Consider the following 22,830-nt stretch of genomic DNA (forward strand, 5'->3'; position numbering starts at 1 on the left):
GGGATCCCTGCGTACACACTCGCATCCTCCTCTTGATGAGCTCAGTGATGCTCTCCCACACACACACACAAGCCAGTACAGATAACAGTGCGAAAACAAGATGCACAAGGTAATCTCGCAAGTAAACAAAGTACAGTGCCCCACATGGACTCGCCGGGCTGCGGTTCCCAGGACCAGGTATCGTGCAGGTTTCCCAGGTGCAGACATGGGAGGAAGGCAGGTACCTGGGTAGAAGAAGTGGGCTGCAGGTGCAGCGTGTGGCCCAGATGTGGGAGCGAAGTGGAGACCTCTCAAAGTGGGAAGGTGACCCAATTTTCGTTTGTTTTTTTTTCTTCCTTCGACTAAGGCGCACTGGGCGAATTGGCTTTCTGCACTACCACTTTTTTTTCCCCTCCGTTCCATCTCACTCATTGATCTGGCTCTTCCACGCCCCCGCCCAATTCGAGCTTCGTCACTGGCTCGCTGACCATCGGTGATACCTCGCTCATCAACCGTGGATAGCAGAGCACCAAACTGCGTAGCAAGCAGAAAAGGTGTGCATGTCTTAGAAGTTTAGCACCACCTTTCCGCGGGCTTGTGGGGTCGCCGACATGTCGGGCAGGGTCAGAACCGCACATCCACACATCAGGCGAGGACGTCAGGTACGTACAACCTTACACATCGCTACCTTGTCCATGTGGTACCTTGTTCTGGGCTGACTATCAAGATGCCACGAAACCTAAGCGCATTTGTAGGTAATCCTCAGGTAAGTTCGTCTTCATGGCCCCGTACCCGTTGACATCTGCTCATCCGTACCACTGCCTGCTTGCTGCTTCACTATTGGATTGCCCGATTGCTGAGTGCTTTTTCTTTCTTTCTTTCTTTCCAAAGGGTGCTTCCGCTTCGTTTCCTTCCTGGGGTCTCCGAAGCTGTCCAGGCATTGGCCAAATAGGAACAGAGGCTTGCGCGATTTTTCGAGCCGCTCCATGGCATCAAATGACGACACTGCTTCCCAGGGCCCAAACACGACAACGACAGGCGAGCCGCGACAGACAGACAGGCTGGGCATGGACCGTGGGCATCCATGGATTACAGTAAGGTAGTCGTCGTCTTCGTCGTCGTCGGCTCTTGGTCTGTCTCGGGTTCGCCAGATGGAGCGTGCGCCGCTCTCCCCCTACCCTTTTCCACTCTTCATTGCCGCCGTACGACGTGCGTGAACCGCATAAGCTTGGACGCTGCCGTCGAATCTTCTTGGTGGATGATGGGTGGATGAAAGGACGACAACGCTGGCGGTCAGCACATACGGGTACACCACGACAACAAGTCCGGATACAACCGGTGCATGTCTCTTTCTTGTTCAACGGCCATTAAGTGCCTCACCCGGGTCAAATGGAACAAGGCGACGCCAATTGGCGCATTGGACTACTTCCAAGTCCCACGAGAATGGTTCCGCCCGGCGGTCGCGGATTGAAGTTTTTTTTCTCCGTGTAATTGCAGTGGCACTCTCACCACGCGCATCAGTCATCAAGCCACGGCGGATAACATGCCGCACTTCCAACGCGGCTTGCTAGCACTGAGCAGTCAGGTGAAGGAGTGGGCGAGTACGTACACTACAAATTGTGCAAGATCAAACAATTAGAGTACGTATCTTCCCTGACTATTGTCGACATGGGATATTGCACACCCCCACACAGTTCCCAACGCTGTGCAACAGCACGGCCCTTTTTCTCTATCGCCCAGCACTCCAAGGTAAGTGGATCACAACAAGCTTTTGGCCCTCCAAATTTCGCTGCCAGTCATGAGCTTCGACGTTGGGGGACCTACCCTGCTGTTCGTGATTGAGCTTTGACGGGCTCTCTGCTCTGAGGAGGGGGCTGGGGACAACCATCACCAACCCTGCGAGGTCGTTGTCAATCGACCAATCAAATCGTTATCAGGAAACGGCCCTTTCAAACTTTTCCCCCCCATGCTCGGCGTTGCCAGTTTCTCGTGAGTACCGTATGTGCACTGTCTCGGCGTCATACCTACTCTTTTCTTTCATCGTTTTCTTCCAAATGGCAGTCGCGACTGAGCCGGAGTAGTCTGGCAAGTGGTGACTGTCTCGTTCTTTCCTAGACAGGGCCAGGGAGTCAGGGACGGCGAGATGAGGTAAGTACCTTGCTTCCTAAGGTTACCAGCGCTGGATGACTGGAAGTATGTACTCCGTAAAGTAAAGTAAAGCAAAGTAAGGTAAGGCAGGCGTGGCAGGCACGGGTAAGGCGGCTTCCCAGGGCAGGTTGCTTGTATCGCCGGATGCGATACGTACCGGCCGAACCTCACCCATCTCAATCTGTCATCGTTTTGATTTTCCTTTTCTCGCCCGATGGAATGCATCAATCATCAGGCATCTTGTTCTGCAGCGAGACGAAAGCGCGTACCTGTGCAAGCAGCAGCAGTCAGCGGCACTCGCATTCCTCGCCGTCCAACCAGAGAGGTTGTCTCTTCTGAATTCGGCACTTCGGCCAGTGCCCTTGGACACTAGACGTGACGGACATCCCGTCCTTCTCGGGACATTTTCAGTGCCAGCGGCACCATGAGAGACTCCAGAGCAGTCCAGGTCTCGAAGATACAGACGCTGTTCGAGGCACTCTAGTCTCCGGCATCCGGACACGCGTGCAGACAACTCACGCACTTGACGGATACCTTTTCCACCTCGCAAATTTACCGGACATGCAGCTTTTGCAAGCTACCCGCCGCTATCATCCCGCCCTACTGCAACACTCTTGCAATCTGCATTAGGCTTCTGGAGCGGCTAATCCGCAACGACTTGGTCTTGTCTACATCCGTGCTAGGGCAATCGTCGGCAGCACCACTCGTCCCGCTACCATCTCCCGTCCTTCACACAGGTCAATCCGTCAAATCGGGTCCACGACATTGACATGTCTACTCTTGAGCCTGAATTGCTCTTCTGCCGTTGATTCTGGGCGACAAAGACGTAGTATTCCCGCTGAGAATACGCGTGTCAGCTCCCGTAGGCCGTCAAAAGCTGTGTGACGGATACCAAAAGCATCGAACTTCGACTTACATTTGGCCCAGCCATGCCCTGTCGCATTTCCCCAAAGTTCCAATAGCAATACCTGACGGATAGCTTGGTGGTCCAGTATGGAGAAGCTAGCTATGGGTGCCGTGTGGTGCGTATCCGTACAGTACCCCCATCGAGCCGCCTACCTTACCGTCTCTCTCTCCACAACGAGTACATACTGTGGCTCCATGGCAGCGCAACCCTACTGTGGTGCTGGGAAGAGCATCAATGACCGCCCTCCGTCCTCCAGGCTAAAGAGCTTGAGGGTCCTCAGAGGCACTCTCCAGGGCCAGGACTGCGACTCTGTCTGGCTGAATAAGTTCAGGTTCATGACGGAGAGATACAGTATTTGGAAGCTCAGTACAGTCTTGATCCGGCAGCGAGACGTCAATATGTTTTACTGTGCGAAGTGAAGACACCGGAACAATTTTTTTTGTTTACGATCCCGTTACCTTCTAAGCGGGCGGAGAATAATCTCGAAGAGCTAGTACGACTTATCCACGTTGTGTTCGCGACAGCCAGGCATACGCTCCGAGTGGGATATCCACTGTTCACCGCACGTCGCCTGCTTACAGGGACCCCGATGTGGGCGGGAGAAAAAACCCTCGCTGAATGTTTCTTTGCAGCTTGTTTATCGGTCCTTGAGCACACGGACCCCACGGATACTCAACTGACAGAATTGCCCTGTGCTGAGCTGAAGCCTGATGGATGGATCATGAGCCAGAAACGATGCGGGTGGCCGGGTCGGGATTGCACTGATTTTACTGCTCCCAATTCCTTCTCCGAGGCTGACCGCCGGCGCGCTGGCGCACGACTGGTCCATCACGAAGGGTTCGATGCCTCTACGTCATAGCGACTGGGGCGGCTCCCGTCAGATGGTCTTCTCTTACTCAGTGACCCTCGCCGTTCCGGCCGATCCGTTACCGCTCATCGCTTTCGCACCGACCTCCGATCGTGGCAGGTCGCAGGGTGGCTAATTGACGCCTCTTGCTCGACCACGCCAGTGCTCGCCTTCGCCTCTCGCCATCGCGGGAGTTGACGTGCTGACCTAAGCTTGCTGGGGCGTTACCCCCAAGTTGATCGACGCTACAAGGGTTTCTCCGTACGAGGCGCGCCCTCGCCAAAAACCAGTTCTCGTTGGCGTTGGAGCTTGGGATCGGAGCCGTGTCGGTCAGTGTTCGGTCTCGCCGTCGAGGAGGCCGGGGGACCCATAATGCACAAAGCGGTCGGTGGCCTTGGCCATTTTGCCTTCCAAACTCAAGACATCCGAACCGCCTGGCCGTTTCCTCGCCCGGCTGCCAGCCACGGTGCCACGCAAAGGGTGGTGGCCCAGCTCCTAGGGAAGTTCGCCGATACTAAAATCTCTCACCGAGATTCAAGCACGGTCTGCCCGGTTTCTTCCACCATCCCAGCCTGCCAGGCCTTGCCATGGACGACGCCCGGGCCTACCTGAAGCCCGGGTGTTTGGTCCTGTCCTTGGACCGGATGACAGAACCTGTCGGGCAACCTGGACGGTTGGAGCCTGGAGAAAACTCGCGCTCGGCTGGCCAAAGCTCGCCATTGCAATATTGTCCTCGTGAGCTCCCCGTGGAGACTGGAGACTCTCGGCGCTCACTCACCGTCTTTGTGTTCTTGGTCGTGACTCTTAGCAAAGAGGCATGCTGAGCCGCCCACGATGAGCCATTTCAAACCTCGCTATCGTATTGGACAATCGACACCTCGCCCATCGTTGATCTGGGCCATCTTGGGGGCACGCCGCATCTCTGCACCACTACCCATCATTACAGTCCTCGGAAATGGCCCCGGTTACCCCCTCCCGAAATCGTCCATCGAATCGCCCGTACAGATACACCTGCACTATGCCTCCACTCCCGCGTTCTGTCGAGTGCGGGGATTTGACGGCCCTGATTCTCCCGCGCTTGCTACCATCCTAACGTGCCTGAAGCCTCATTCTACTGCCGTTCGAGTCTACATTCCCCCCCTTCCGAGTCAGTCGGTTCTGGCAAAGTTGGAGAAGGATGGGGGTTCCTGCAACGAATCGACGCCTCCAGAGTCTTGGCCGTCGATGACATGCGCTTTCTGGCGCAACGAAATGCGCCTTTTTTACCCCAATGTCGCCTCGTTTGGCAGCTCTAAGACAAGGCCATTTCCATGTATAGTTGATCCTTCTTGGCTCACGAGTATAGCCCGCCCGCAATCTTCCGCTGAGCCATGTGAGGTCAAGACTCGAAAGATTTGAGCGAGAAAGTGACCAACGGAATCGGAGGGTTCATTCTCGTGGTATCGTCGCATCGATTCCATCTTGGAGGGAAAAAGTTGAACCCAAAGTCTTGGCCAGCGACCTGGGACCTTGGCTTTCTACCAACTTGCCTTCAAAAACAGCGCTGGTTTTCATACGAGCCTGACACTTGGCAGCTCTCGCTTGAGCTTTACTTCTTTTCTTCTTCGTAGTCCGGATAGACAGTCTACTAGTCACGCCAGTGTACGAACTATGATTTTACGAATTCGTTTGCACGTAAGACGATGCAGGGATTGGCCACAACAAACGGCCGGTCGTGCTAGGGCACGAATCCCGACTAAACTGCCAAACTATCGGCCATGGGTACTCGCGACGCCGCCTCCCCCAGCGCTCGGCACACTGAAAGCCGCTCCACGTCGCGCATCCCCTAGGCTCGAGGAGTCTAGGGTCTCGATCAGGATTTCATAGTGAGACTTTTGGACACAGACTCGGCCGTGTAGCTTGCTGTTTGGGTGATGTGTTCCTATCGATCCATGGCCTGTGGGTGACAAGATCATCCACCCGTCTCCGGAGCCGATGGGCTTGTCGACGGGGATTACTGACAGACAATAGCGGAGTGATCCCCGGATCGATAACGCACAATATTGGACGTGGATGGGATTCTCACTCGAGTCACCGTGTTACAGCTTACCAGGCCTTTTCCGTCTCATTGCAACATCACATACTGATTCAGTGATTGCTAATGCCAACGAGTGACGAGAAAGGCAAGCACTGGACGCGAGAAAGGTCTAATTGATGGCGCGTAGAACCCTGTCAGAAGAGGGCACGGTTGGCATGCTCACTCATTTGCATCATGGCACCGTCTGCGTCGATAAACCCTGGTATTTTCGGACATTAAGCTGTGGGTGAGATGGATACCCATCACGTTTGTTTACATCTCCATCACCACAGGGGCCAGCTAGCACAGGCCAGATAGGGTTTGGTCTGGAGCTCATGTCAAATTTCGATTTGGCTTAATGAGCTGAAGTAGATCATGAGTCTGCCGATTTCCCGCATCATTTCATCCGATTGAAATTGCTCAATGCGTTCTGCCTCCACGATAGACGTCATCCCAAGTCACAGGGCTGTTCCAACTTGCAACGGGATGAATGTGGATTTGAAGCAAATTTCGAGATATGGAGAATTGCGACATGTACAACATAGCGAATAGCTGCATTTCGCCAAAGTTCGTACTTGAGGGGTCCGTCTAGCTGCAGCTGCGGCCAAGACGCTTCGAAAAGTTCCGGAAGCATTAGGTCAACGATGGAATGCTGTCAGACCTGAGACCGTCAACCGGCGCAGATATGCGGCCAGAGTCTGCGACCAGCGTTGATCCGTCCATCGTCGAAAGTCGGCACGACGTGCTTGACTCGACCCGACTCGCTACGGCGCTGCGGCGCGACATTGCCAGCCATCTCATTTTCTTCCCTTGCCGGCAATGGAACGTCAAGGATAGTCTACAGTATCGCATCCAGGCGGCTGATTGCTGTCTACGAGGTCGCATGCGTACGACATGGCAGAGGTCGAGACTACATCTTGGGGTAGCAGCTGGGCGAGGGCCTGAAACAGGCCAATGAAGGTGAAACTTGAATCAAGGAGAAGAAGAAAAGCCTGCAACTGGACAGCGTAATTCTTTGTCGTTGACAATCTGAACCTGTTCTCGATTCGCAGTTCGCTAGCCAGTCAGAGATGGACATACCACGTCGAATCTCGAAAAACCTAATAACCTTGAGAGCGTACAGGACAGGCCAACCTGGGCGGCTGGCTGGGTCTCTGGGATAAGCCGGACTTGTTCTTACGAGAGACCAAAGCACCGGGAAACATCTGGTGGCATTCCACACGGCACTTCGTCATCAAGCGGTGAGGGTTCATCAATGATCGTAGCCCTGGCTCCCTGTGACGGCGCTGCGTGGAGTTGCCGTTGGCTAACGATTACGGGCCGTTTCTTGCTTCGGTCCATTATCATGGGCCATGGGCCTTGCCTCTATACTCGATAGGATCAAGGGATGCCGGCGACCGCCCCCGTCACTATGAGTAACTAAGAGGAAACGGCAAAGGAGACGAGTCAGTGGCTGACTGGCTCCTCTGATTATGGTCTTATGGCCCAGAGTTCCCGCTCCAGCTCCTGCCCGGGAACAAGACCCGGTTTCTTTCGCGGTGTGTACCGCGGTTTCCCAGGCCTTGCTCTTAAGGCGTCCCGTGTTAAGGAGCCCCATCGTGAAGCGTTAGACCGGGCAGTCTCCGTTCATCAGTCGGAAGGGTTCAGTTAGGTTCTATAGGCTCATGGGGGAGAACCGGCGATTGGCACGTCAATCCACTCCCGGAACTGACCATGCATTTTAGGGCAATACGGAGCCGAACCCTCTTTACGCGCTGCTTGGCTGGATGGATCTTGCGGTTTGCTTGGGGTCTCCATCTTTCGACCTTGAGCCGCGGCAATCCTGCAGATGCTCCAGTGTCCTGCAGAGATATCCGGTACAGGAACAGGACACTAACGGAGCTTCGCTCGACCAAACCGCAACCACTCACGATGTTTGTCCCCACATGCCGCCAGCGATGCAGCGATGCAGCCAGCATGCCAGCGGCCAACAGGCAGAGAGAGAGGGCCACAGGAGGAAGAGAATCGGAGCATGCTAGGAGCACCAGCAGAACCCACCCGTCCGCCCGCTCTCCGTTGGTGCGTGTCCGCTTTCCGCCCTTCTAGAAGCAATGTTGAAAGCGGGTTGCGGCAGCATGCAGAGGGATGACCGCTGCGGCCACCAATTGCGATCATCTAAACTGTGTGCCAACTTACTTACCGCCTTGCCCATCTAGACAACCCACAACGCGACAGGTAGTTGTCCCTGGGGGAGGGTTTTGCTGGCAACTGGGCGGGCCACCGTAGCCTTGCAAGTTGGACCGGCGGCGACCTGTGGGGACCGGGTACCTTGAGTATGATTTACTGATTATTAGGTGTCATGCAAGTGACCAACCGCTAAGATCGGGTCAATTTTCAGGCGGAACGCTGTGAAACCGCCATGGCTTTTGTGTTTTCTCGGGGGGGTGTACCACTTGGAGGTGGTAGTTCGGTGTTGTTGTGTTGTTGTTTATTTGTCGTGAATTTGGGGGGACACTATTGATTGTTTTCTTGGCTCTCCATGGCAACAGGGGGAAAGAACCCAACCTCTTCAGGAAAGCCGCCGAAGGCACTCTATTCTGCGCTTGCCTGGGCCTAGCGGCAGACACCGGTTCGGTTGTGGCTTCTTCTGAGGCGTTGGGGGGGTCATCTTGCGACGACACTCGATCGTTTTTCGTCCTTGCAATAACTCTCTGTCCCTCCTCCCTCGAGTGATGATTGGTATACGAAGTACATACAGTATAGACAACTACATACAGTGCGATCGATGAACTTTTCGAATTGCTGGCTGGCTGATCTGCTCTTATTTTGCGTGCTCGGGGTCATGAAATAGTCATGAATATCATGAAATACGGGGAAGGCCAAGCCCGCCGGTCGCAGATTGGCAACCATTGGCGACCATTAGCAACCGCTGATCCAAAGTTGCGATATGAAGGGGAAATAATAAGACAGATAAGCTTCGCGCAAGCACAGGAAAAAAAAAATCTCTTCAAACTCTCCCACGCTAAGGATGTGAAAGGGGAATTGGTCCCTTTCTCTCGCAGTGCGAGTAACAGAGAGTTGCTGTTGTAGTAATAAGCAATGTGGTATTTTTTTTTTCTTGCAACCTTTGACTACACTAGTTTGGCAGTTGTGTCCATTTTGTAGGACGAAACGTCAAGCAAAAAGCACAGCCGACCCGTTCATCCGGTCTTTTTGTTTCCGTCTCTTTTCTGTCATGAATCATTCCCCTTTTTTTTTCCCCTCCCTCGTGGCATCTTTCACTCTAGAGCGTTTCTATTTTATGCGTTTCGTTTTGTTTCTTTCAAGCCCGACGCGTTTCGAGTTTCATTGATATTGCGGGGTGGGTTGGGTTGGGTTGTAGTCTTGTAGACTGAAGGGAAGGGATGGCATGGCATGGCATGTCACACAGCCTGTACACAGTGTCGACGAATACCACATCGGTGTAAAAAAAAAAAAAGTGTCGCCGTCCAAGCTTCCATTGAAAGGTCAAAGCAAGATAAAGTAGGGATGGAAGAAAAATTCGGACTTTGGGCCGAAATGAATGTCTGTGCTATATGGTTTTCTACGAACACTCGACAGGCAGGCAGGACATTGAAGAAATCTTGTGATGGGTTTAGAATGGGGCCTCTTTCCCAATGGACTTTTCCCATGTGGCATGTGTCAGTGGTTCAAAATCCGACTGGCCGGACCATCAAGCCGTATTAGCATCCTTTTCTGGCCAGGTTGGTTCAGTTGGTTTACTTTACACGTGATGCTGCGTCCTTGAAACTCTACGGGTCAAGTAAGGCTTCAAATTGGCACACGAGTCGCATCGGAATGCAGCGACCCCTATGGCTGTTGCTATTGCCTTGCAATCAACCTTGCGCTTCTTACATGACTGATGATTGTGTCTTTCGGGGAGAGTGATGGTGGTACTGAAGGTTCGGGCGAGGGGAAGCCGTGATCCGGTTGGCAGATATCAGGGGACTCCGAGCGGACGGAATCGCAGTCTTGAGTGCGTGATCTGTCGTCCGATACTCGGGAGAGACTTTCCTCGTATCAGTCAGCCCGTCAACGTAATACATGTGACTGCTAGTCCCTTGTTGATTCACTGCCCGGAGGATTGGGAGGGGCTTCTTTTTTTGGGCTGGCTGGTCGGCTTGCGGGCTGGCTTGTGGGAAAGTGGATGGTCGAGACTATTGTTGTAAGCAGCCTCCTTTCTGCTGAGTTATCAAGGTCCTTGGGGTTCGTTTCTTCGGATTCGCGATTGCCAAATTTCCGGGAGCGAAGGCAACAGTCGTTTTTGACTTTTGACTTTGTGGCTCTGGCGAGGCTGGATATTGTGTGCGTGTAACTCCAATCCTTGGGCTGTCGGGGAAGGTATCAAGTGAGATGAGGTGAGGTGATAAAGCGTCGGGTTCAAAACTGACAAATGTTCGAGCCTTTGGAAATGGTAGGTGGTTTTTATGAGGAAGTTGAAGGGACAGAGATACCTTTTGACTCTTTGGCTCGCGGGCTATGACTGAGAGACTTGGGTCTTTGGTCGTTGGCGTGGAATTCTATCTACCCAGCTATCTAGCCCTTCTTCTCTTTGAGCTCGATCCAATGTTGTGAGGACAAGTCTGGGCCCTGGACGTTGTTCAGCGAGGGCATATCTTTTGATGAGATGGGCTTTGCTATCCTTGTTCTGGTTAAGAGTATGAAACCTGGAATGGCATAAATGAACTGGACTTCTTGGCTTCGTACAACTGATCATATGTTGATCTAGTCACTCTCACACCTTCTCCGGCTGCCTTCTCCGACACTTTGTGGCCTTCAAATAACCCTCAAACTGCCTGAAATGGGGTCGATAGAGGGGTTTGGAAACGCGCCACATCATGGACTGAAGTTCGGCATCATTGCTCCCCTTGTTTCGCATGTCTCTTGAAGGACATACCATCGAGAGAGAGACAGACGCGAGAGACTCACAATCTACGGAAACGACTTTGCAGGTAACTATGAGAGGGTGTTGGTGTCTTCCCACAACGGCAGAAAGGATATGCCCCCGGCGAGATTCTGCCTTGCTTGATTCGGACAGACGTTTGTTCTTTAAGCCTGATGTTAAAATGAGAAGTTTTTGTTACTTATTACAACTGTGAGAGACTTCCAGAGCTCTCCCCCAAAAAAAAGTCTTCGAGATCACCATGTCTTGACCCTTTGAGGGCTTCACTGGCGGTTACATGGGGAAAAAAAAAGTCCCGAGTGTCAGTGCCTCTGATCCCTATCATCTCACCCCTTTATGGCTTACAGGATGGATCCTTACTTTGAACAGGTACAGACACAGAAGAGAAATACGCTCGCCGTAAATCATCTACTTTGTGGCTTCTTCTCATTTGTAAGTGATGACTATTGGCTAGATTTCCGGTATCCCGAAAAGGATTACATGTGACACTTCGGGCCATCATTATTACATGGATGATTGTACAGAATCACTAGTGACGGGGGAAATTACAAAGAGACTCTCTTGATGAGAAACCTCGTCAGGCAGCCGGCTACATGTAGGAAAACACAAATCGAAAAGAAGCCATGGAGTAGACAATCGATGAGCCCGCTCAGGGGACTGTAACCTCAACCTCCCATACCCAGTCCGCGCAGCGTCTAACTGGTAGCGTCACCACTTCCTCCCCAAGTTATCCCGTTGTATGGCGTAAGTCTTTCCAAAAGAAACCTCTCCTCCCAAAAAAAAAAAACCCTTACGCCGTCCCAGTCGCAGTCGGACGCTCCTTCTTATAAGGAAACGGCAAATCAGGCAGATCGTCATACAAGTACTTGCCCTCGTTGCAGTTCGACTTGCCCCAGATGTTGCCGGTGCTCTCGTACCACGCCGAGTCGACCGCGAGCGCGGGACAGGTCGCGAAGACGTCGAAGCTCCAGTAGAGCCTCTTCTCCTGGATCGACTTGTCGCCGCGGTCCTCGCAGATGGGTTTGCTGGGCAGCGCGCACGCGAGGTCGGTGCGCTTGAGGTTGTGCCAGAGGCGGTGGCAGACGGCGCCGACGTCCTCGTCGACGAGGGCCGTCAGCTTGAAGGGGGTGACAAAGGTGTTGCCGTGGCCGCGTTTGCAGGCGACTTGCTGCCACATGTGTTGTCTCTCGCGCGGCATGTTCATGGGGCCCTTGCCGCCTGGCTTGATTGCCGCGACGAGGGTCGCTGCCGAGACAAGGAAGAGGAGGAGGAGGAGGGTGATTGGAGACTTCATGGCTTTTGAGGAAGGGTTTTGGGCGAAGTTTAGGTTGAGCTGATGAGGTCTGTACCCGTTTGATTTAGGGGGAGAGAAGGATGTAGAGAAGGTCCGATTTAGATTATGGAGATGGTACGAGTGGGCGGATTGTTAGCTGATAAAGGGGAGTCTCTTTGCCATTCAGCTCCAAGGCAAGTGCCAGAAGAACGTTGAGGAAGACGTCGAGGATGACTTGACGGCTGGACTTGGTGTTTTTTCTCGTTAGACGGCCAAGAAGGAGGAAAGATTTTCATGTGGCTAGCCAGTCGCCTGACTGATATATAATAGCCAGCTTTTACAAAAATCAGGAGAAGTTCAGGGAGAACCGGGGAATGGATCCGGGGAAAGCTCATACTTCTCTGCATACAGATACCTTGTTGACTTCATGCATAAGAGGAGCTATGTGGGAAATATTATTGAGTAATAGACTGTAGTATGTATCTGTGATTTCCCCGTGACGCCTTTCTGACGGGAACTATTTCATGCGAGTACTGACCAAACTTTTCGAGAATCATGCGTCAAAGTCTTGCCCACGATGGCTTCAGGTCCCCCGTCCACCAGTAGAGTGGTCTGCGTTCCAATATTCACAATCTGGATTGGAATAAACTTTGTAGGAGGAGAAGAGAAAAACTGCCGATGACCTTGAGTGACTAATACGAAAAAGCCACAAGACCCAAGAACGGGGACGGAACGTTATTTCAAGTTGATTCAATTTTCGTTGGACGGCCGTCAACATGTCGTGGCTGTCATTATATTGACCCATTCTCTGCAACCGCGGCAAAGCCGTAGCTACTTCATCCGCCGACCACACCATCTTAGCAAACGAGCCAAGTGTTGCTCATATCTCCAGGCTTTATTTCACTGCTAAATTTCCAATTCCTTTTTCTTTACGGTAGAGAGGCTATCAGGTATGTCTTTCGCAGCTGATTGTTTCCCTCAAGTCTGGAAGACCAAGTTCCGGGAATATAGCTAGAATTACAAAGCAGCCAACATCAATCGTTCTATAATTAGATTAGCTAAAACGGAAGAACAGGAATGAAAAATCATGGAGGGTATTTGATTGATTGCCATGCCGTTATACGATGTCCTATAGATGGGTATTGTCACTCATCAGGGTGTACCGCCTTTCCTGACGTTCGGAACCTTAGGCGGTCCAAACTTCAGACTTACATGTTCCCTCCTTCCATTGCTTAAGCGGAATCGCTCATACATGTTCCCCTTTTCGCGAACCCAAAGCCAGGCCTTGAAGAGCATCACACGTCTGTGGCCATACAATGATTTCATATCCCATCGTCTTGAGGCTGCAGAAGGTCTCCACTGGCCCGGCTTGGCCCCCCTCCAAACCTATGCTCCGCCTTCGTACACGAGACCAGAAAAGTCTATTCCTACTAGAGAGGAATCTGACCCCAAGACTATGCATAAATCATGCATGCCATAGCTATATCCATCTTTTTCCAGACGAGGTCTCATCAAGATGTTGTCGGTCGATGGTCAGCATGGAGGGCCACACCTCAAAGCCGACGCCGGCATCTTATATTGACACTCCGGGTTCTCATCTCCAGCCACCCGACGTGCTTTATACTACTGCCACGTCTGCGTGTTTATGTATCAAGTAGTAGGCAGAAAAACATGGTGCTGTGCAAATGGCTTCTCCATACGGAGTTCAACATACGGTGTCGAGCTTCGTGCGAGCCGAGAAGCTTGTCATCCTGCTCACTGAGTACACCAACACGAAGAGGACCCCACGGGAAAATAGGAATGATACAATGTTGGCGAAATTCCCAAAAAAACTATATCACACGGCCAGTTGAATGATTGCATCTATGACCATTTCATCAACAGCAAATATCTCGCCCCGTAACCCCGATCCCCAAGAATTCCATGCCACCCCCTCCCTCACTTCAATACACACCTGAGATCGAAAATTGCATATACGAGAAATAATTCATCCGTTCAGAAAAGAACAAGATACCAAACGAGATAGATGCTGCACAAGATCAGGAAGGCATAAAAACACATCAGAGTCAAGGGTAGAAACCCCACAAAGGATCTATGAATCCCTAGGTGGTCTTGTGAAAAGCCCAGATGTTCCCTCTTAGTGAGCTGAAAGCAAGTCGGTCGGCAGAAAGTGAGCATAAAATGGAGGGATCTATACAAACATGTCCATCGCAACCAACTTCCGCTCATTCTAAGCGTCCTTCCTCGCCCCTTCCTTGGAGGTAGCTCCGTGAGACTTTCTTATTCCCTACGACATCCGCTCCTAGTGGTAGGTCCATTGATACGGATAGGAAGGAAAGCATTCATTGTCAGTGCAACGAAGGGAGTGGGTGAATGTGTTCCACAAATAGCACACAACCCGACCACTATTAGAACGCCAGCGAGAGAGGAACCACATTACCGGCGCCGACGATGCGTTTCAGCGGATGTGGACTCCGTCAAAGTCGCAGCCTGCGCGGGTAAACAAGCTTGCCCCCCGGACCCGCATCCGAACTCCTTACGCTCGGCCGGTCCGGGAGCCAGTCAACCTCATCCCGGGCCTCGAGCGGACTTTATTCCGTACTACTTGTGGTGACGTGTTCGTCTTTACTCCTGATCCACTTGCAACAATTCATCACGAATAGCAAAGACGACAAAGTCCACGAATCTTTTGTAAATAGTTCCAAGGGCGCAAAGCGCAGCCCATAATGAGTAATCTCTAAGATAAGCATAATGCCAGATGAAGAACAGATACAGACGCTGAGCCCCGGGGATGTCACTCGCACGGGGCCACGGCAGGGTTCATCCGTGCTACTGGTAAGGTAAGCTACAATAGCTCCCCACACGGAGTCCGCCTTCGAGCGGTTTAGCCAGCCAGCCCCATCCTCAGTCCAACGACCATTCCAGGTATTGGTCTATATTCTCCCATGTAACGCCATCTTAATGCTTAGCCGTGACCTTGTCGCCGGTGAGCTTTTCGACGTAAGTCTTGGCCCTGTAGTTTCCAATGATTAGTTATGCCCGTGTTAAGATAAAAAGGGTGGGCGGGGGCAACGCACATATCACCCAAAGCAACCATGCAAATCGTCTGCCAAACGCCGAGACCAATACGAGGAGCAACACCACGGTAGAGACCAGAGATACCGTTGGTGGAGTAAATGTAACGGAAAGTGTTTCCGACCGTCATCTTCTTGGGTCGGTTAGGGTCCTCCTTCTTGCTCTGCATCTCGACACGGATGACCTCAATGGGCTGGTTCCAGGCGGACAGACCGCCACCGAGACCGGAAGCAAGAATCTTCTCCCAGGCGGCGAGCTTCTCGCCGTCCTTCTTGCCTCTTACGTCGCGGATACCCTGCTCGGCCAGACGAGAGAGACCGAAACGGGAACCCCAGTTGGTCATCTGACGGATGGCGACGGCGTTGACACCCTTGTTGATGCCCTTGATACCCTCCTTGCGGTAGATACCCATGAAGGTTTGGAAAGTGCTGGGAGGCGGGACGCCGGTGGAGGCAACCTTGTGCTTGGTGATCTCGACCGTCTTCATGCAAGTGCAGAAACCCATGGTGGCATAGGCCTGGGCAACACCACCGGTGATACCACCGATGATACCACCGCCAAACTCGGAGGCACCAGCGTTGCGTGCATAGTACTCGGCCTCGGAGGCGACGAAGAGAAGGACGGCGCCCTTGGTGGAGGCTTCAATCCAGGCCCAGGGGATGAGGCCCTGGTAGACTGCGAGGGAGGAGAAATGTCAGTGATGCTTGCTTGTGGGGTGCTTTGTCTTCTGGAGAGCTTCATCATCAAGCAATCGATGGCCATCAAACGGGCGGCGATAGGCAGCTCGATTGACGGATTGATTTCCAGTCGTCATCTCCAAGAATCACGAGAATCATCAGAATTGAGAATGGTGGTTTACTCACAACCAAGGACACCACCGCGACCCCAGATGCGGCCCAGGGCAGTGCCAAAGCCGTCGCCACGGTTGGCAGCCATGGTGGTCTTGACGACCTCGAGCGGCTGGCCAAGAGTGGTGACCTCGAACATGTTCAGACCGGCGCCCAACAGCAAGTTGGAGAACTTGACGGGCTTCTTCTCCAGCTTCTGGGGCTCCCCGATGGGGGCGGGCATAGTGGCGACGGCAACCATGGCTCTGCTACTTGTGATGACGGAAAGGGGCCCTGACCAAGGGAGGAGGGTGCTTCTTCGCGGGGGATGCGAGGTGCGGCGGGAGGTTTAATGGAAAGTACGGGGTAGATGCTTGGGAATGGAGCCAAGCGAGGAATGGGGAAAAGTGCGGCAGGTTGCGGGATAAAAAAAGGGCTGGGAATGACCTCGGATATTCGAGCTGTGTGTTTGGTTGGTGTTTCTCGGAGGAAGGCCGAGGTCACAGGTGACTTTTGTGTATGAGGTGAGGAGAGATGTGTTCGTTCGAAAGTTAGGCGCCCGGGGGGACTGGACTGGTTTTGGTTCTAGTTCGGGGGTAGAAGCGTGCGTTCTCAGTGACAAGAAACAGAAGAAACAGAAGCAGGAGCTCTCCGTGACTGAGCGGACGTGGGAGCAGGCGCCTTTTGCACGTGGGAATTGGAGTGGATTTGGGAGGGAACAATGAGCAAAGGCAAGACAGGGGCAGGGGTGTGCTACCTGAATGCTGGAGCTCCTCAATTTTTTTGGTCCCAGCCCACCTCAATGCTCGCTCTCTCTCCAGTCTCTCTTGCTAGGGCGGGCTTTGCTGAGCTTGGAATCGGGCCAACTTTGAACTCCATTGGACTTTTTGGAGCCTTGGACTTGGCCTTGATCGGAGGACCGATCTGACAGCCTTAGGTTAGGCTATTCACCCGAGTATCACCTCGGACGACCTATTAGATGGCCAGTGGACGTGCATATGCGATACATACGACCAGACAGAGTTGCATGTTTCCTCTCAAGTCACCAACCCTTGAAGCATAACGGGCGGCCGAGAGCCCCTTGTCTGAAGTCTCCCCCAATGGTTGTAGCAGCGTATGTAAGCTTGACTGGGCATCTCAGGTCTCCCGCCGGTACTTTGCATCTGTGAGTACGAAGCACTTTGTATCCCTACTAGCAAGCGAAAGATAGCACAGCTTCCTGGGCCTCTCGGAGAGAGAGTGTGTGACACGGAGATGGGAATGCGATAAAAGTGAGACGTGTGCGCCCAGAACTTGAGACGATGCCGGCAGTCCAAGCATTGTTATTAGACTTGACGCCCTCTCATCATCCCTCTCTCCCTGTACATTGTACTGCTTGGAGATCACATTTACAACTGCGTCTGTCTGTAGTTGACTACCAGGTATGTTTGGCTGTAGCTTTGGAAGCAAGTATGAGCTGTTGGCATGTACACATCCACTACAAACAACCGCGACCAGTGTCAGCTATCCGTCGGGTACTTTTACGAGGATGAACTGCAGCATGCCATTATTCCCTCGGCGAATTGCTTACCTCACCTCACCTCGCCTTAAATGATAAGGTACGCATCAATAATTCCCATCACAGCCACAGCTTGGGAAGGGAGCTGCGCCGCCTGCAACATTGAATTTCAACCACAAAAGAAAGTAGAAAGCTCCAAAACCAGGAACCTGTGGTCCTTGAAAGCTCAAGCAGAAGAAAAAAAGGGTCCGTACCGAAGGTACCTTAGGCCGCGCATCAACAGGTCCGCCGTGCCACGGACTGGCCCGTGGGTTCTCCGCCAACCACACCAAAACGGGCACTAAAGCACCACAGATTCAAAGAAACCGAAGAAGGCGGCGCCCCGCCGGGTTCTTTTTTGGAGCTCAACCCTCCCCAACAGCTTCCAGCCTTGTCCCCATCTGGAGAGCTCAACGCAAAATTCCGTGGGGATCCTCCGACTGCCACAGCCTCAACCGGGCGCCGCCTCCCAGACTGGACTCCGTACCTCGCAGCCTCCCTCTAGCCAAGAAAAGGCGGACGTCCAATCTCTCACACTCACTAGCCATACAATCGAGAATCCCTTTTTGACATCCACAGCCATCGACATCCATTTACTCACTCCGTACGGATATGATCTCCCAGTGTCACCGCGTCAGCCTCACGGTGGAAGTCTTCACCCTCATCCAATTAAACCACCCGACCCCATCACATTGCACACACCCGGAACTACATCCCTGAGCCGGAACCACTCGCTGCTGCACCGGGGTTCCTCTTCTTTCCTCAATAGCTTGCTTTCCTTTCCCACGCCGGACATCGATTGGGGTATAACCAACCCGAGAGGAAGTGTGGATTACATACAGTAAGACTACGGATATTATGCAGTGCAAGGTGAGGTGGTAACTTGAGATTATGTAAGACATCACAAATTTGAAAGTGACACGAACTCCTGGTGTGCGCGCGTGCCTGCAGAAGCTCTTGCATAGCTCCAGCCCGGCCGCGTGTCCAAGCATCGCGGCGCCACGCTGCGCGCATGGCTTCTCCTGTCACGTCTCGAGGCGCGTAGACATCGGCAAATCCATCCCTTTCCCGCTCCGTCTCAAGTTCAACATCGTCACATCATGCGCCCCAAGCTTCGAGAATGGACAATGGTCTGTGTAACAGGCAGATCGAAAAGCTAGAGCCAATGCAAGTAAAGGATCATCTTGTTAACTTCAAATTCGTAAATGTGTATTCGGACGCAAGCCAGCCTCGGCCCCAAGGTAACTAAAACAACCCAGTAATTCCCGGTAAAAGCAGCCCTTCTCGGTATTGTACAAGCGCAGTGGATGGTATCGCCCAAAGCTTTTCTATCCACCCTGACTGAAACAACACGCTGCCTTTCATGTCTATTGTTGATCGCTCATGCGACCCTGCTGCCTTTCCTGCGCACACAAAATTACTTGCGTTCGCAGCCGCGTCTCCTTTTTTCTCTCTCCCGCCATCATCATCTTCTTCTAAGCGTACACGTTTAGATCTTCTTGACAAGCTCGGCCCACTTGGCAGTGGAGAAGGACTTGGGGCGCTCGATGGGGGCACCGAGGGCGCGGTCGATGATGAGCTGGGGAAGGACACCGATGGCGCGGGAAACACCGAAGAGGACGGTGTAGTAGTTGGCCTCGGTAAGACCGTAGTACTGGAGGAGGACACCGGAGTGGGCGTCGACGTTGGGGTAGGGGTTCTTGGTCTTGCCGTGCTGGGTAAGGACCTCGGGGGCGATCTTGTAGACCTGGGAGACGAGCTGGAACATGGGGTCGTTGGGCATCTTCTCTGTAGGGTTGTCAGTATTCTCATTCTTACGTCGAATCTGGATTGTCATTCATGGTGGATACGTACCCTGGGCGAACTTGCGCTGAGCAGAGTAACGGGGGTCAGTCTTGCGGAGGACGGCGTGGCCGTAACCGGGAACGACACGGCCGGCGTTGAGGGTGGACCAGAGGTAGTCGGTGATGGCCTTGTCGCTGAGGTCGTCGCCAACGGACTTCTTCATCTCAGTGAGCCAGTTGAGAACCTCCTGGTTGGCCAGACCGTGGAGAGGACCGGCCAGACCGTTGAGACCAGCAGCAACGGAAAGGAAGGGGGAGGACAGAGCACTGCCGACCAAGTGGGTGGTGTGGGCAGAGACGTTACCACCCTCGTGGTCAGTGTGGATGGTGAGGTAGAGACGGAGCAGCTCGACGAAGTCGGTGTTGCTGCCGAAGCCGAGCTGGTTGGCGAAGTTGAAGGAGTAATCCTTGTCCTTCTCAACAGCGGCGACCTTGCCGCCCTTGAAGACATTCTGGTAGATGCGAGCGGCAATGGTGGGCAGCTTGGCAATCAGGTCCATGGAGTCCTCAAAGGTGTATCCCCAGTAGTCCTTCTTGTTGACACCCTTGGCGTAGGCCTTGGCGAACGAAGAGGTGTGCTCGAGGGCGGTAACGGCCAGGGAGAACTGAGCCATGGGGTGAAGGTCGGTAGGGCAGTGGTCGATCAGCTCCTCGACGAACTTGGGGATGTCGGAGCGGGCGGCCCACTCGGCGGACAGGTCGCGGACCTGCTGCTCGGTAGGGACCTCGCCAGTCAGGAGAAGCCAGAAGAGACCTTTGGAGTTTTGTTAGCAAAGGGAATTGATTGCGAGAATTGTCGCGATAAGTAGACTTACCCTCAGGAAGGGGCTCCTTGCCACCGGGAGCCTTGGGGAGGAGCTCCTGGCACTCGGGAATGGTCTTGCCGCGGAAACGGATACCCTCCTCGGCGTCGAGGACGGAACCCTCCCAGACGAGGCACTTGATGCCACGGGCACCACCGTAGACCTGGTCAAGGGTGACCTTGTCGATGACCTTGGAGCCATGCTCTCTGCGACGGCGAGGTTAGCGGCTGTTGAGGTTGCGATAAGGGGACTCAATGGCTATGCACTCACTTTCTCAGAGCCTTGACCTCCTCAATCTTCTCGGGGAGAAGCTCAGCGAAGCGCTCCTTCAAGGTCTAGATGCGAACGTGTCAGCTTCACGACACCCGAGGTAAGGAAGGGCCGGACGGCCGGAGGGAAACAACAGCGAGCGGCGGCAGCAGCTTACCTGGTTCTTGGAAGAGTAGCAACGAGCAGCGTTGAAAGCCGAGACCTTGAAAGGGGAGGCTCTGAGGGAAGTCCTCAGAGCAGAGGTGGAAAGACGCGCTACAGACATTGTGAGAGTATCGTGAGGCTTCAGGAACTGGTGAAGGATGAAGATCGGAAAGGAGGGAAAGAAAAAAGCCGCAGGTAATGGGATAGAAAAAAATATGAAGCAAAGGCGCACTTGGACCGGGGGGCCGCCCTCGGGGGGTCACGTCACAGGTGTGGCCGGAAATACCAATGTACCTCAGCGGGCATACGGGTTGTCTCTCAGGCAGGGTGAGGTATCGACGCTAGGTGTTTTGGCGCTGCAGGTACATCTGCCATCCATCTTAGACAGTTCCCGGCCGGTTGCCCTGCAGTGTGGCAGTCTACCTTAGGTGCTCCCCCGGGCCCCAACGTCGGTCCAACCATGGAATTTTTCCTTGAGCTCTCAAGCTGCCCAGATCCAATGCAGGTCAAGCCTAGGCCCGTCCTCCGAGGTATTCAACACGCGCCATAGCGCTCAATTTGCGAAGGCGTACAGGAATTGATTGAGAGGCTCAGCCGCCGTCCGGCACTCCGTTGACCTCCCTTTCTTTCAGACCAACTAATACCTTGCTTCTTAACACCGGTGTGCCTTACTCGAGCAGGTTTCAATTGCGGTGGCGGACGACCTCTACGCCGTTGATACCTGAGGTCAAGACTCTCTCTCTCCCGGCCGTCAAGCAACGAGGGAGAAACAAACGCCGGCGAGGCGAGCAGACGCGAAAAGGGTACGTACCGGCTGCAATAATGTACAAGTGTCCAAGACTCCAGTGCCCTCCGTGTCCCCCGTGGTCCCCCCAACCGGCGACTCCAATCAATCTATCCTGTCAATCTTGGGATCTCAATCTCCCTGAACCTGTCTCCGTCTTTTTACGTAGCGTCCCTCGTCGGCCCCACCAGAAAATCTGCATCGCGCACTCCAGTTTGTCGTTGCTCCAGTCTCCAGTTTTACCTCCCGTATCACAACGCCCCGTTCTTGCGCGCGAAAAGCCGAGATAAGTGGATATCTAGGCGGCTTCTCTCGGAGTATCCGCTCTTCGTCCGAAGGTCGGAAGCCAAACTCCAAGTAGCTGTTGAACACAACATCGCAGCCTTGACTTTGTGGGTAGCGTAGCGGTAAGGTAAGGTAGCCAAGGGCAATGCGCCTCACGGTGAGACTGGACGACGGTTGGATTTGAGAAGGGACTGTGTACCTACCCAGGCACTTGGGATCGCGGCCCGGCCCCCACGAGCCCATGCTTTCTTACCAAGATTTGACCCTCGCCAAAGAGCATGTCCGGACTCAGCACTTGCGCTCCTGTTGCCATTGGCAAGTATCCGTCCGGAGCCAATGTCAATTGGGGACTTGTTGATGCAAGATGTTGCTCTTCTCCGAGCCCTGTCTCGCGCATCTCCCGTCAGCTCCGAGGCTCCGTGGCCCGCCGCAAGTGTGGCATTCGGCCAATCAAAGCAGCGTATTCGACGCTCCTGCCTGTCTGGGAGCGAACTTCCAACCACGGCACAGCTCGACCGCCTCATCCGAGGAAGTTCATACCGGTCACGTACCCGTACAAAATGAAATAGAACGAGGCTTCCGTTCGTCCACGGCAATGGCAGATGGTGTGGTCATGTAGCCCGGCTATCACGTAAACTTGATATAATCGTATGTGCGGTATTATTGACAAGCTGTAGCGATTGCGAAGGAATCTGTCAAGCTTCAAGTTTGAATCCAACTGATAAGAAGTATTTTCGCACCTGTCTGCCGGCAACTTCAGCTCTGATCAAAAGAGTTGTGTTGCCGGGGAACTAGCACACCTTCTCCAGATAATTTAGTAGGTGGGTATTGTCCGCATACGGATGTGGATGAGAACAATATGAAGACTGGCAGAAATAATTGCGGGTGAGCGTGACAACAAAGACCTTTGCTCTTCCCGTTGATGCCCGGGCCGGCGACGCCATTGTGGAAAGGAGCTCTGGCCAATCTGGGCCAATTCAAGCGCCGGGACCCAAAGCATCTCCCGTTATTTCCATATTGGCACAATTGAGACGATTGTGTCGAATGGGCCTTTCTCACTTATTTATGCCAGCACATCACCAGCGTGTCTAAGGTACCTCAGCATTCCGGTGCGATCCATCTTCTACTTC

General features: G+C 53.3%; 3 protein-coding genes across 3 annotated transcripts; all 3 read right to left on the reverse strand.

Annotated features, from left to right (window-relative positions):
• Positions 1-11,648: 11,648 nt before the first annotated feature.
• Positions 11,649-12,152, reverse strand: N0V96_006655 (uncharacterized protein; the record flags this gene model as incomplete). The annotated part of the gene is made up of 1 exon (XM_053197741.1): positions 11,649-12,152. One exon carries the CDS (start codon positions 12,150-12,152, stop codon positions 11,649-11,651), a length of 504 nt encoding a protein of 167 aa, XP_053044819.1.
• A 2,937-nt stretch (positions 12,153-15,089) lies between these two features.
• Positions 15,090-16,295, reverse strand: YHM2 (Mitochondrial DNA replication protein yhm2; the record flags this gene model as incomplete). The annotated part of the gene is made up of 3 exons (XM_053197742.2): positions 15,090-15,144; positions 15,209-15,881; positions 16,070-16,295. 3 exons carry the CDS (start codon positions 16,293-16,295, stop codon positions 15,090-15,092), a joined length of 954 nt encoding a protein of 317 aa, XP_053044820.2.
• Positions 16,296-19,059: 2,764 nt separating this feature from the next.
• Positions 19,060-20,752, reverse strand: CIT1 (citrate (Si)-synthase; the record flags this gene model as incomplete). The annotated part of the gene is made up of 5 exons (XM_053197743.2): positions 19,060-19,358; positions 19,425-20,168; positions 20,230-20,423; positions 20,488-20,552; positions 20,645-20,752. 5 exons carry the CDS (start codon positions 20,750-20,752, stop codon positions 19,060-19,062), a joined length of 1,410 nt encoding a protein of 469 aa, XP_053044821.1.
• Positions 20,753-22,830: the final 2,078 nt, after the last annotated feature.

This window comes from Colletotrichum fioriniae (assembly GCF_027942845.1).
Source record: "Colletotrichum fioriniae strain IMI 355084 chromosome Unknown scaffold_7, whole genome shotgun sequence".
Taxonomy (NCBI): Eukaryota; Fungi; Ascomycota; class Sordariomycetes; order Glomerellales; family Glomerellaceae; genus Colletotrichum; species Colletotrichum fioriniae.